This window comes from Procambarus clarkii, chromosome 86, assembly GCF_040958095.1.
Source record: "Procambarus clarkii isolate CNS0578487 chromosome 86, FALCON_Pclarkii_2.0, whole genome shotgun sequence".
NCBI lineage: Eukaryota > Metazoa > Arthropoda > Malacostraca > Decapoda > Cambaridae > Procambarus > Procambarus clarkii.
Genome location: NC_091235.1, coordinates 22,348,111 through 22,362,452, shown reverse-complemented (window position 1 = coordinate 22,362,452; position 14,342 = coordinate 22,348,111). Strand labels below are relative to the sequence as shown.

Genomic DNA, 14,342 nt, shown 5'->3' with positions numbered 1-14,342 from the left:
GGAGCCTTGGCTGTGATCCTCGCTTGTTATCTTACGCGCCTTGCCTGTGATTTTAACCGTAATAAGATTCTTGAATGATTATTTGGATTTACTTCTAAATATTAATTTATTTGCCGATAAACTACGCCTCTAAACACTTCCAGAACTACTCTGGTAGTTCAGACTATGCTTCAACCATCGGCAGAAAAGTCTCCCAACTAACATTTACAAGAAAATGGAGTCCATTTTCTTTTCTAAGGTACTTGAGAGAGTATGAAAGATATTTATGGCAAAAATGGAGTAAAAAAAATTGATTATTTATTTCTTCTCCAAATATTAGATGCAAGTGGAACAAGCTTAGAGAGAGAGTGATGCGGGAACAACATTGAAGAAAGAATTAGACAAGAACCTATCAAAATCGCGACTCTACATGCTTATAACTTACCTCTATGGGATTTATATAAACAATCTAGTTTAGATGTAATGGTTCGCTGATGTTTGCAAACTTTTGTAGATCTTGGTAAACATCTGTAAACCTATAAAAGCCTCTGTAAACCTGAGGTTCAGAAGGTCCACGATGCAAATTAGCTCACTAAGGTTAGGATAAAAAATGATGAAAATTTGTTGAGAAGTCAAAATAAATTATTTGTGAAGAAAGTGCTTTTGGTGTTTAAGTGTTTCCTTGAGTTTTTTTAATCTCTGCTCCTCAATGCGACTTACCTTCTATTTACAATAATTATTATTATAAGTACGAATACATTTGAAACACCAAAACCAAATTTTGTAACTAGAATTGCAATAAAACAAAATCATTCACAATTATATATATATATATATATATATATATATATATATATATATATATATATATATATATATATATATATATATGCAACAATGATCACAAAAACACTGATCCAAGTATGCAGAATAACCACATATGAAAAATAGAAAATGCCTTCATCAGAGCAAAGAAAACCGAAATGCCGAAAACGCGTTAAGCATTTTCTATTTTTCATATGTGGTTATTCTGCATATATATATATATATATATATATATATATATATATATATATATATATATATATATATATATATATATATATATATATATATATGATACCTGGTTGATACCTGGTTGATGGGGTTCTGGGAGTTCTTCTACTCCCCAAGCCCGGCCCGAGGCCAGGCTCGACTTGTGAGAGTTTGGTCCACCAGGCTGTTGCTTGGAGCGGCCCGCAGGCCCACATACCCACCACAGCCCGGTTGGTCCGGCACTCCTTGGAGGAATAAATCTAGTTTCCTCTTGAAAATGTCCACTGTTGTTCCGGCAATATTTCTTATGCTTGCTGGGAGGACGTTGAACAACCGCGGACCTCTGATGTTTATACAGTGTTCTCTGATTGTGCCTATGGCACCTCTGCTCTTCATTGGTTCTATTCTACATTTTCTTCCATGTCGTTCACTCCAGTACGTTGTTATTTTACTGTGTAGATTTGGTACTTGACCCTCCAGTATCATCTAGGTGTATATTATTTGATATCTCTCTCGTCTTCTTTCTAGTGAGTACATTTGGAGGGCTTTGAGACGATCCCAATAATTTAGGTGCTTTATTGCGTCTATGCGTGCCGTATATGTTCTCTGTATTCCCTCTATTTCAGCAATCTCTCCTGCTTTGAAGGGGGAAGTGAGTACTGAGCAGTACTCAAGACGGGACAACACAAGTGCCTTGAAGAGTACAACCATTGTGATGGGATCCCTGGATTTGAAAGTTCTCGTAATCCATCCTATCATTTTTCTGGCTGTCGCAATATTTGCTTGGTTATGCTCCTTAAACGTTAGGTCGTCCGACATTATTATTCCCAAATCCTTTACATGCTGTTTTCCTACTATGGGTACATTTGATTGTGTTTTGTACTCTGTATTATGTTTAAGGTCTTCATTTTTACCGTACCTGAGTACCTGGAATTTATCACTGTTAAACATCATGTTATTTTCTGATGCCCAGTCGAAAACTTTATTAATATCAGCTTGAAGTTTTTCAATGTCCTCAGCCGAGGTAATTTTCATACTGATTTTTGTGTCATCTGCAAAGGATGATACGAAGCTGTGACTTGTATTTTTGTCTATATCTGATATGAGAATAAGGAAAAGCAGTGGTGCAAGGACTGTACCCTGAGGTACAGAGCTTTTCACTGCACTTGGACTAGATTTTATATGGTTGACAGTTACTCGCTGAGTCCTGTTTGACAGAAAACTGAGTATCCAGCGTCCTACTTTACCGGTTATTCCCATTGACTTCATTTTGTGTGCTATCACGCCATGGTCACATTTATCGAAGGCCTTTGCGAAGTCCGTGTATATCACATCAGCATTCTGTTTCTCTTCTAATGCCTCAGTGACTTTGTCGTAGTGCTCAAGTAGCTGTGAGAGGCACGATCTTCCCGCTCGAAATCCATGTTGGCCTGGGTTATGAAGGTCATTGGTCTCCATGAAATTGGTGACCTGACTCCTAATCACTCTCTCAAATACTTTTATGATGTGCGATGTTAGTGCAACTGGTCTATAATTTTTTGCCAATGCTTTGCTCCCTCCCTTGTGTAGAGGGGCTATGTCTGCTACTTTAAGTGCATCTGGTATCTCCCCCGTGTCCAAGCTCTTCCTCCACACTATACTGAGTGCCTGTGCTACCGGCACTTTGCATTTCTTTATAAATATTGAATTCCATGAGTCTGGACCTGGGGCCGAGTGCATGGGCATGTTTTCAATTTCTTTTTCAAAATTTAGTGCGCTCGTGTTTATATCAGTTATATTTACCGGGGTTATATATATATGTGTGTATATATATATTTTTTTTTTTTTAACCTAGAAGGGGTACCACCTCTGGTGCAAGTGTAGGGACCCATAGCCTCGGAGAAGAAAATAAAGAGTACTCAGAGAAGACCTCGTGGATCCTCACTGAACACTTTGATATTTTCTTCTCCTACCACCCCTATTCTTTTGGTATGTGTGTATATTTATCTAACTTTATTTAGATATATATATATATATATATATATATATATATATATATATATATATATATATATATATATATATATATATATATATATATATATGTGTATGTATAAAATAAACAAAACTTATCTAAATACATCTTTAAGTAATAAAACGATTACCTCTTCAATATTCTCGACCAAAACAATGTCTTCTTGAAGTAACAGTTAATAATGGAAGTGAGGTGAAGACACACACATATCATATATCTCATCTCTGCTCCTATCCCTGACCACAAAACCAACGTAGAGAGTACGAACATACGGCTGTAATCCCTATACTCGGCGGAACGCTTCAGTGGAAATTATAACATTTGCTGGTTTGATTAACGATTTAGTTGGAGAGGAGTCTTGTGTGGTCTCATTTAAGATCATCGTCAATCATCGGAGGTACTAGCATCATCTGTCTTCCGGAAATTGTGATTAATGAAGTCAATCCCAAGTCAAATCATTGCGTGCTGTTATTATGTACTTTTTCTCTCATATTGTTTGGGTTGGAGAGTAGGCTATCTGCTCAATCCATGGGTGGTTTTTTTTTTTTATTATTATTATTTTCTACCACAGACGTGGCCACACATTTACAATGCTAACCAGCATATATACATTTTCATCTGTCCTCCATGGACAGGGTGAGAGATTTGTCAAACATACAGTTCAGAGATTTATTGAACAACCACAGAAGGTGATCGTAGTGCTTTTAAAATGTGTGGTGTGTGGGCTACTTCCAGGTCACTTGTTCACTGCCTGGCACCTGTGAGTCTACCTTCCCTACCACTTAAAACCTAAGGGGATTTTTTTTTAAATTAAAAATTATTTAAGAACAAAGTTGAATATTTGTTGAACGATTAGTGAATCAACGCTCACGTATCACTACTCTCAGGCATCTCCCTCTTACACCTCAAAACTCGCATGGACCTACCCACTCTGTCAATAATTATATTACTTTCTGATTACATTTTTTGTGTGTGGATAGGCAGGCAGGAAGGTTACTCAGTAGACAAAATATTGAAGTTCTTGCGGGGAGGATCAGGTATAACATTTGGGGTTTACGACTCATGCTCGGTGATGATATGGAAAATTTGTTTACTGAGAATTATATAAAATATATATACATATAATAATTTCCCCTGTAAATTAATGTAAATATAATCTCCAATTTTTGTAAACCATTAAAAGAAAAATAAGTATAACATTCAGGGGTTTTAAAGATCATGTTCTGTGGTAATGAAACACTTGTTCACTGAGAATTATGATGTAGTATTGCCTTGTAAAACTTATGTATATATGATTTATATTGTATTTTTTTAAATAGAGATAAAAAAAAACTCTGTTGTTGCTTCCGGGAATCAATGTCCCCACGGCCCGGTCTCCTGATGATCCACCAACTATGTTAGGCAGGTATACCCGGCACTATATGGTGTTGGGCATGTATACCCAGCATTATATAGTGTAGGGCATGTATACCCAGCACTATATGGTGTTGGGCAGGTATACCCAGCATTATATGGTGTTGGGCATACCCATTCATCAATTTGCATACAAGTTTTAGAATATCTTAATAGTTTCCGCTCGGTTCATAAATAAAAAAAAGGCAATGGGCAGGATGTAGTGAAGAAGCTTCAAGGTTGAAGATTAACTGCCACTGACAGCGAGCCCGTTATTGTTTCTCTTGGTCAGGCCTATAATCTTAGTTTGGAAATATGGCTTCAGAACACGTGAGACATTATTCTTCATCCCTCACCCACTTGGAGCTTGCCCCCTTATGAGACCTTTCACGTGGACATACTTATTATAATCATACACAAGAATCAAGCTTGAATGTATGCCATTTAAAGAGGAATATAGGAGAAAAGCCTAGTATATAGTCAAGAGGAAATGGAGAGACCTATAAAATCTTCAACTGAAATTTAATATAAATTATGTTCCTTATTATATTGATATACATGACATTTGCAGCCGTATGCATACACTAAGTTTGCAACACAAGGATACAATGTATGATTCCCTTATTAGGTTGATATATATATATATATATATATATATATATATATATATATATATATATATATATATATATATATATATATATATATATATATATATATATATATATGTCGTACCTAGTAGCCAGAACTCACTTCTCAGCCTACTATGCAAGGCCCGATTTGCTTAATAAGCCAAGTTTTCATGAATCAATGTTTTTTCGACTACCTAACCTACCTAACCTAACCTAACCTACCTTTTTCGGCCACCTAACCTAACCTAACCTATAAAGATAGGTTAGGTTAGGTTAGGTAGGGTTGGTTAGGTTCGGTCATATATCTACGTTAATTTTAACTCCAATAAAAAAAAATTGACCTCATACATAATGAAATGGGTAGCTTTATCATTTCATAAGAAAAAATATTGAGAAAATATATTAATTTATGAAAACTTGGCTTACTAGGCAAAAAAGGCCTTGCATAGTAGGCTGAGAAGTGCGTTCTGGCTACTAGGTACGACATATATATATATATATATATATATATATATATATATATATATATATATATATATATATATATATATATATATATATATATATATATTGGCTTTAGATCCAAGCGCGTTAGAATTTGACTGCAAGCTATTTAGAGCTAGTAATGAGGACAGGGCGTCATTATGTTGTCTACTGCAGTGTTTTCAATAATAATTCTGATGACTACGATAATAGCCAGCGGTTGACGTGTAAAGTGAAGCCTAATTATTGACTCGTACACCGCTCTCAATTATGTTATTTGTTGTCCCCTAACTCCCCTTGCCACTTCGGGGGAGTATAGGGTGTTTATGTAGCTTCAGGGCACCAATCCCGCTAGGCCACAGGGCACCAATCCCGCCAGGCCACAGGGCATGGCGAGAAGGCACCCCTAAGCATCCATGTGACTTACAATGACACCACTTCCAGCCCTCCCTCTAGCGGAGCTGAGAGAACCGCCAGTGTGTATGATCTGTGGGATGTTGCTTTCACTTGGTTGACTGTGTAGGATTTTCAAGGGCACTAAATTTAGCAGCAGGCGAATATGAGGGTTGTGAGTAATTACTTTCCTGGTGGGGTATGTGGGTTCAAAGTTTCATCTGTCAGGGGGTAAGAAGTGCTTCATAATTTCACATTTGTACACCTTGTGCAATGCAAACATTTTAATATGAAGATTACTTTTTTAATCTATAAAGAATTACTTATTTCACTGTGTATGTGATGTAATAATTCTATAGAAACATTGCTAAATCTGCTACCAGGCAGAGGCTTTAGTTCATGTTATAGGATTGATATAAAAAATCATATCTAGAATACTAGTTTTTACTTGGACTTTGTCGCATGTTAAAAAATTTCTACCCATTGAACCGTCCCGTCCTCTCGAATAGTACATCGCATTTTGACGTATAAGTCCTATAAGGCTGATGTATTACAAATAATAGCGGCTCGCAAAATTGATGATGTCCCGTTTTCTATTGGTGCGTCCTCGGTTAGGTTAGATTTGGGCAATTTAATACATCAGTTTAGTGACGGTGGGAACGCTCGAGAGGCCGAGCTGATTGAACAGCCTAGTATAATTCTGAAGGCTTCGTTTTTGCTTCTAAGACAATCACTACCTCTGCTACGATACAGGATAGTCTTGGGCGTGATACCTTCCATAATGTATAAGCTAAGTGCATTATATTACCTCTTCTGAAATCTGCATCACATTAAGGGGGTATACTACTACAGTTCTGAGAGGCTTATATCTACCTGCTTACAGCGCTAGGATAAGACTCGTGTGTACCAATAAGAACCAAATCTTTGCTGTGTTCTCCAACATCATACTCCAAGTATATTTCCCTGTATATCTACGTATTTTGACACATCAGCCTAAAGAAAAAAATTGTATATGAGAGAATTGGCGTGAGAAGGTAATATTTTGGGGGGGGGGTTCATTGCGAAGATAAACAAAAAATTTGAGAGGAGCACTATTAAAAATAAATCCAAAAACATTTACAATGGCTTTAAGAGACATAAGTATATCTCATCAACATGTGATATCAAATTTGATCCGGTCTTCTCTTATGCAGAATACCATGTATAATGAGTTCCATTATAGCAAATTATAAATTCCTATCTTCAGGTTCATGACAGGTTCCCGGTGGCTTGATGAAAGTTCGGGCAAGGAGGGACTTACCAAGCAGGTCATAAGAAACAATGCAACAGCCTCCTCTTGCAATCTTATCTAGATCTCATCTTAACTGCTCGCCGCATCAATAACCAGACGCAAAAACTACGCCGAGCTCACTAATATAACGCTTGAAACACAGATTACTACACTCTGTGTAACATGACTTCACCACCCTTGTTGAGTGTGGACACGGCACTCCTGCTGGCAGTGTTGACGGACACGGCACTCCTGCTGGCAGTGTTGACGGACACGGCACTCCTGCTGGCAGTGTTGACGGACACGGCACTCCTGCTGGCAGTGTTGACGGTCACGGCACTCCTGCTGGCAGTGTTGATGATGGACACGGCACTCCTGCTGGCAGTGTTGACGGACACGGCACTCCTGCTGGCAGTGTTGACGGGCACGGCACTCCTGCTGGCAGTGTTGACGGACACGGCACTCCTGCTGGCAGTGTTGATGATGGACACGGCACTCCTGCTGGCAGTGTTGACGGACACGGCACTCCTGCTGGCAGTGTTGACGGACACGGCACTCCTGCTGGCAGTGTTGACGGTCACGGCACTCCTGCTGGCAGTGTTGACGGACACGGCACTCCTGCTGGCAGTGTTGACGGACACGGCACTCCTGCTGTCAGTGTTGACGGACACGGCACTCCTGCTGGCAGTGTTGACGGACACGGCACTCCTGCTGGCAGTGTTGACGGACACGGCACTCCTGCTGGCAGTGTTGACGGACACGGCACTCCTGCTGTCAGTGTTGACGGACACGGCACTCCTGCTGTCAGTGTTGATGGACACGGCACTCCTGCTGTCAGTGTTGATGGACACGGCACTCCTGCTGGCAGTGTTGACGGACACGGCACTCCTGCTGGCAGTGTTGACGGACACGGCACTCCTGCTGGCAGTGTTGATGGACACGGCACTCCTGCTGTCAGTGTTGACGGACACGGTACTCCTGCTGGCAGTGTTGACGGACACGGTACTCCTGCTGGCAGTGTTGATGGACACGGCACTCCTGCTGTCAGTGTTGACGGACACGGTACTCCTGCTGGCAGTGTTGATGATGTACACTGTGTCTAGACTCTCAGAGAATCACCCTGTCTTTAGACGTGATTTTGGACCCAATAAGCTGCTTGGGTTGAGAGAGAGATGTAATAATTTAAAAAATGAATGTTTCCCGCAGTGTTAGAAATTTCTAATCAATTTATTATTATTAACATCTTTATTGACAAAATTAATTACAATTTCTAATCAATACAATACTTTCGTCTCTATAGACGGTGGGTGTGTGGACGCGTTAGCTTCTAAACGTTGCGAGATTCTAAAAGAAAAATTGCGAAAATAGACAAATATACCGTAGGTCATATTATTATCTATTCAATTTAGCTTTGTTTGTAAAAATTATCTTCTCGAAGTTTGTTCCTAATTTAAAAGGTTTGCTTTAATTATTATTAACATCTTTATTGATGAAATTAATTAAAATTTTGCCTAATCTGAGGATTTCAATTAATTCTTATTAAAGTGAGGATAATGCTGGTATTCACTGTCACGCAGGACAGAGGGTTATACACAAGACAATAAGTCTAAACTGTAGGGTGAAGCACATATATATCATGGTTACAATCAACAAACACACATCCACTAACACAAGCAACAAACACATCTAACACAAGCAACAAACACACATCCACTAACACAATCAACAAACACACATCCACTAACACAAGCAACAAACACACATCCACTAACACAAGCAACAAACACACATCCACTAACATAAGCAACAAACACTCATCCACTAACACAAGCAACAAACACATCTACTAACATAAGCAACAAACACACATCCACTAACACAAGCAACAAACACACATCCACTAACACAAGCAACAAACAAACATCCACTAACACAAGCAACAAACACATCTACTAACACAAGCAACAAACACACATCCACTAACACAAGCAACAAACACACATCCACTAACACAATCAACAAACACTCATCCACTAACATAAGCAACAAACACTCATCCACTAACACAAGCAACAAACACATCTACTAACACAAGCAACAAACACACATCCACTAACACAAGCAACAAACACATCTACTAACACAAGCAACAAACACACATCCACTAACACAAGCTACAAACACACATCCACTAACACAAACAACAAACATCCACACAATTCAAAATCACACAGCAAAGGAAGTAAGCTAAACATATCTAAGCTCCTCTAATAACAAAACCATTCAAACTGTACAACCAAGAACAGACGATCAGAAATACAATGAAAATTTGCCAAGCTCAATCAGAGTCCAACTTTCACGCATTACAAACCCGCATTAACGGAGCAATAAAGACCATTATCAAGGACCATTCCAAGAAAAAATCTCATTATCATCTGCCTTTCTCGTGATCACAATGATTATTGTTTGGCCAATCTGCTGCACGCTTTCTTAAAAATGCCGATACTGTGTTATAGCCTCACTGGGCTGGCCAGTTCCCCCCAGAGTCCAGCTGGGAGAGGTTCCATTACAGGCTCGACGGGTGGCGCGCTAACTCACTCTTGTGAGGGTGATTATAGCGAGCTGTTGCGATATCACGGCTTCCTCGTGATGCTCTCGTATTACTGGACGTCGTGCAACTCTTTCAGCGGGTGGTGCTGCAGAGAGACCTGGAGAGCCGTGACGTTATTTAGCTCGCATACAATGTGGTGGTGGTGTTGTAGATAGAAAAGCTTTAGTTATAGCTCAAAATCAGGTGGATTTGAGCATGGAAACAACCTGTCCTGCTAATAGAAAGTAGTCACTGTGATCTATCGACACCAGAGTAGGAAGTTGTGAGGATTGTAGTGAAGTTATTAAGGCATGTATCATGTACCTAATGCTTGCAGGAATACTATATTACCATCACAAGTGACACCACTGCAGGAAGAAAGCCCGATTCAATAAGCCACCACATGGGGGCACAACGGAAGAGGCTTTCTGACTTCTCATTGCAGGCATTATAGCCGTTTCCCTTGCCAAATCCCATCTTAAACCTTACCTTACTAGTTTTCCCTATAACATAACCCGCCAATCGGTTTCCAACCAGGTCCCCAATTAGTGCTTGGTGAACATGGACACACAGATAAGGATCGGTGCCCAGTCGACCCTTCCTGATTATAGTTACAAGTCAAATTATAATGACCTTTTGTGTCATTATCACTGCACATAATTCTTGCTTGTTAAGAAGTGTGACGCTACGTAGCTGATTGTAACGTAGCTGATTGTTAAGACGTGTGAAGCTACGTAGCTGATTGTAAAGATGTAAGGCGCTACACAGCTGATTGTGAACTCACGAACGCTATCTGATTGTGAAGTCCTACGACGCTACATACACGAAATATTACTGACTATTTGAGTGTTGAAACAGTAGAAGCTAAACATTAATAAACAAAGCTTAGAACAATCACAATGAACTAAACAAAAAATCAATCGTTTATATGTTTCTGAAACGAGATTTCTGAACCTTGTTTAATCAAGATTCCAAAATAAAATTACGATAAAACAAGTTCCTGTTATATGAATATATTTATTTTTTTAATTTATCATCCAGTAACTAAATGCATTCTTTAAAACTTTTATATAAATGAATGGAATTCATTTGGTTTTTAGTCAAAATATAAAGAACATATTTTTTGTATATAATTTTATTTATATATTCAAGAGTTCTTTCATTCTTGTACGGCCACAACACAACGTTTCTGGGCAAGTCCTTAATCCTATGTTCCCTGGAATACGACCCTGCCCAATCGTTTAACAACCAGGTGCCCATTTTACTGTTGGGTTAGACAGAGGCCACAGTTAAAGATTTGATCCTCCAGGATACGAACCCCGGCCAAAGCGCTAGCGAAACGCCAGACGAGCGTCTTACCACTACGCCACGTGGACTGTTGCCTCCCCCCCCCCCCCCCCCCCCCCACAATCTCTTTGTTCTCAAGTGGTTAAATGTTTATAAACACAGAGTTAATATTTTATCTGTTGTTACCTTAACTAAACATGGTTTAGAATGTTTGTTACAATAACAATACGTCACATTCTCTCGCATTACCACAACGGACTTTAAACGATGTACTAAAACAAGCAAATTCAACCTAACCGATCCTAACCTACCACCAACCCACGCGTAGAAAACGTGGTTGATTGGGAGCCTCTGTGGTTTTAGAGCACCGAGTAATTTGTCCGCTGGGGACTTTTAAGTCAATATGTGATTTATTATTTGAGGTGACGGGACGGGCATTATCCTCTCGTATAATGCACTGCTTTTCACGTCAAAATCCCCAACGGCCAAAATATGATGTATAAATCACAGCGGCTCACAAATCACCGCGTTTCCTATGAGCGGGTCAACGTTTAGGTTAGATTTATGCCATTTAATACACCATTTTTTTGAGTGTTGTAAATGCTGCTATGGCGGTATGTCCACTCACAGGATGAGTGGCGCTGCCCAATAAACTCGCCCCTCGGGGCAAAATTTAAATTTAACTGGAGAAAATGGGCTGGACACCCACCCACCTAACATGTCAGCCCCACGCGTGGATGTCTGCAAGTCTCGACTTTTTATAGTACCCTTTAATTCCTCCCTTGGGGATCACAGCGTACAAAATGCGATGTACTATATGAGAAGGCACAATGCTGATACAAGGACACTACACACGCATATTGTCTCCCATACTGCTTGAAAACATAGTTTTACCCTCAACAGTGTTCGACATTAACGTAACATCAGTAAGGAATCATTATCCAGCGCACGAAAAGGTGTGACAATGAAAGTCATTGTATTACACGACCGGAAGATAGAAAGAGAGTGGGAGCTATGGCGTGGATATGTAAGACCAGCAAGGTAAGTACACATATTCAACTCTCAAAACATCATACATCCGTAACTGTTACGAACATCACCTACATAATGTATATGTAACCAATTAACATTACGCATATATACATATATACCTCGTGAACATCATACATGTATAACTGACAAGAACATTATTCATCTATAACTCTCCCGAATATCAAGCATATATAACCGTATTGAATATACATAATAAGTATAATACAACAGTAATAAATCCCTAAATACAATTCTGGATACACCGCGCATCCTAGTGTGTCTAAGTCCCTCCTACTCTTCCCATTTATTAAAAAATAAAATCCCGATATTATCCCTTACAAGCAAACAGCCTCGTGAAAAACATTTACGAAAATTATTATGCCACATTAAATTTATCTAAAGAATAATATATCTTTCAATATTCCTCCTCCGTTATAATTCAAGTCTTACTCTATTATTTTCCTATTAATCAAAGTGCAGTGTGTTTTAGTGTGGTTTACAGAGAACCGGTTCCTTATGGTTCCTCTGTAGATGAATATCATTCATATTTTTTTTTTTAATAATTTGTGCGTGCTGGGTTTGGGTAATTTATGAACTGAAGACTGGAAAATCTTATTCAGACTTTTAAGTGTGATGAAGAAGCTGTTCGTTTTCCTAGAAGCCTCACAGCCACCTCTGTGGTGAGGGAGCTGGTAGCCTCACACATAGTGAACCACCACTGTGGTGAAGGAGCTGGTAGCCTCACAGCCACCTCTGTGGTGAGGGAGCTGGTAGCCTCACATAGTGAATCACCACTGTGGTGAAGGAGCTGGTAGCCTCACACTAGTGAACCACCACTGTGGTGAGGTAGCTGGTAGCCTCACACATAGTGAACCACCACTGTGGTGTGGAAGCTTTTTTTTCTATTTATTCAATAATATACAATATAAAAATCCTATTTACATCAATTTACAAGGGAAAATACTACATTTATATATTATTTATATAATTCTCAGTAAACTCATTTTCCATATCATCACCGAGCATGAGCCGTAAACCCCAAATGTTATACCTGATCCTCCCCGCAAGAACTTCAATATACTGTCTAATGAGTAACCTCCTGCCTGCCTATCCACACACACACACACAAAATTGTAATCAGAAAGGAGCATAATTATTGTATTCTCAATTTTCTTGCATTTTATGTCTGTGGTGAAGGAGCTGATAGCCTCACACATAGTGAACCAGGCGATAAAAATCTCGAGTCTCACGTAGGTTAATTTCTGTTCATTAGAATATTTTGGCATTTCTTTCATAAGTTCCCGTGGCAGGAGCGTTAATGCAGATTGAGCAGGTGTTAACCTAAGAAGTGAGCGGAGGCCAAACAGGAGGAATTTATTCATGATTCAGTGAACAGAGGAATGGAATTTGAGAAGTCACTGAATTGCTCGAATTACCCTGAAAAATGGTCATACAGACTCTAAGACATTCAACGCACAAAAAATATGGCCGACATCATGTGCCTCTGGATGTTGGTAGATCGCCATCGCCTCCCCAAGCAGTTTTTTTTTTATTATTATTATTTTCTACCACGAAACGTGGCCACACATTTACAATGCTAACCAGCATATATACATTTTCTTCTGTCCTCCATGGACAGGGTTAGAGATGTGTTAAACATATAGTTCAAGGGTTTATTGAACACCAAGCAGAGTTAGTAGAGAACACAGAAAAGAACACGAATAAGGAGAGCAGACAGAGTAATATCCTCGCACTCAGTCACCGTAACAGGCGAGTTTCAGCTAAAATACATATAACTAGGGTTTCAGTTTTCAATGTGAGCAAGGCAATAGAAATTAGTCTACAATATGCTTAAATATGCATTGCTGATACAAATTTTTTAAACATTATTACATGGCACTAAGAAATATATAGACAATTTAATAAAAAAAATCTTAATTTGTGCATCAGAATACAAATTTTATGTTAATATAACAAAGAAAACTGGTTAAAGAAGTGGGGAGGACATGAGGGGGTACCTTACCTTGAGGTTACCTTGAGGTGCTTCCGGGGCTTAGCGTCCCCGCGGCCCGGTCGTCGACCAGACCTCCTGGTTGCCGGCTAACTAACCATTAAATAAAACACATCAGGTGCAATCTTCGCCAGTATAATGTCACTATGTATCGACGCTGCAGCAGGGAAAGCGACCCACGGCCTCCCATCTACATCTCCTCATCGTCTAATGAAAATTCGTGT

General features: G+C 39.2%; 1 protein-coding gene across 1 annotated transcript; it reads left to right on the top strand.

The window, feature by feature from the left end:
• Positions 1-4,735: 4,735 nt before the first annotated feature.
• On the top strand, positions 4,736-8,301 carry LOC138358821 (uncharacterized protein DDB_G0282077-like). The gene is made up of 2 exons (XM_069316998.1): positions 4,736-4,750; positions 7,405-8,301. The coding sequence occupies exons 1-2, from the start codon at positions 4,736-4,738 to the stop codon at positions 8,299-8,301; spliced, it is 912 nt and encodes a 303-aa protein (XP_069173099.1).
• Positions 8,302-14,342: the final 6,041 nt, after the last annotated feature.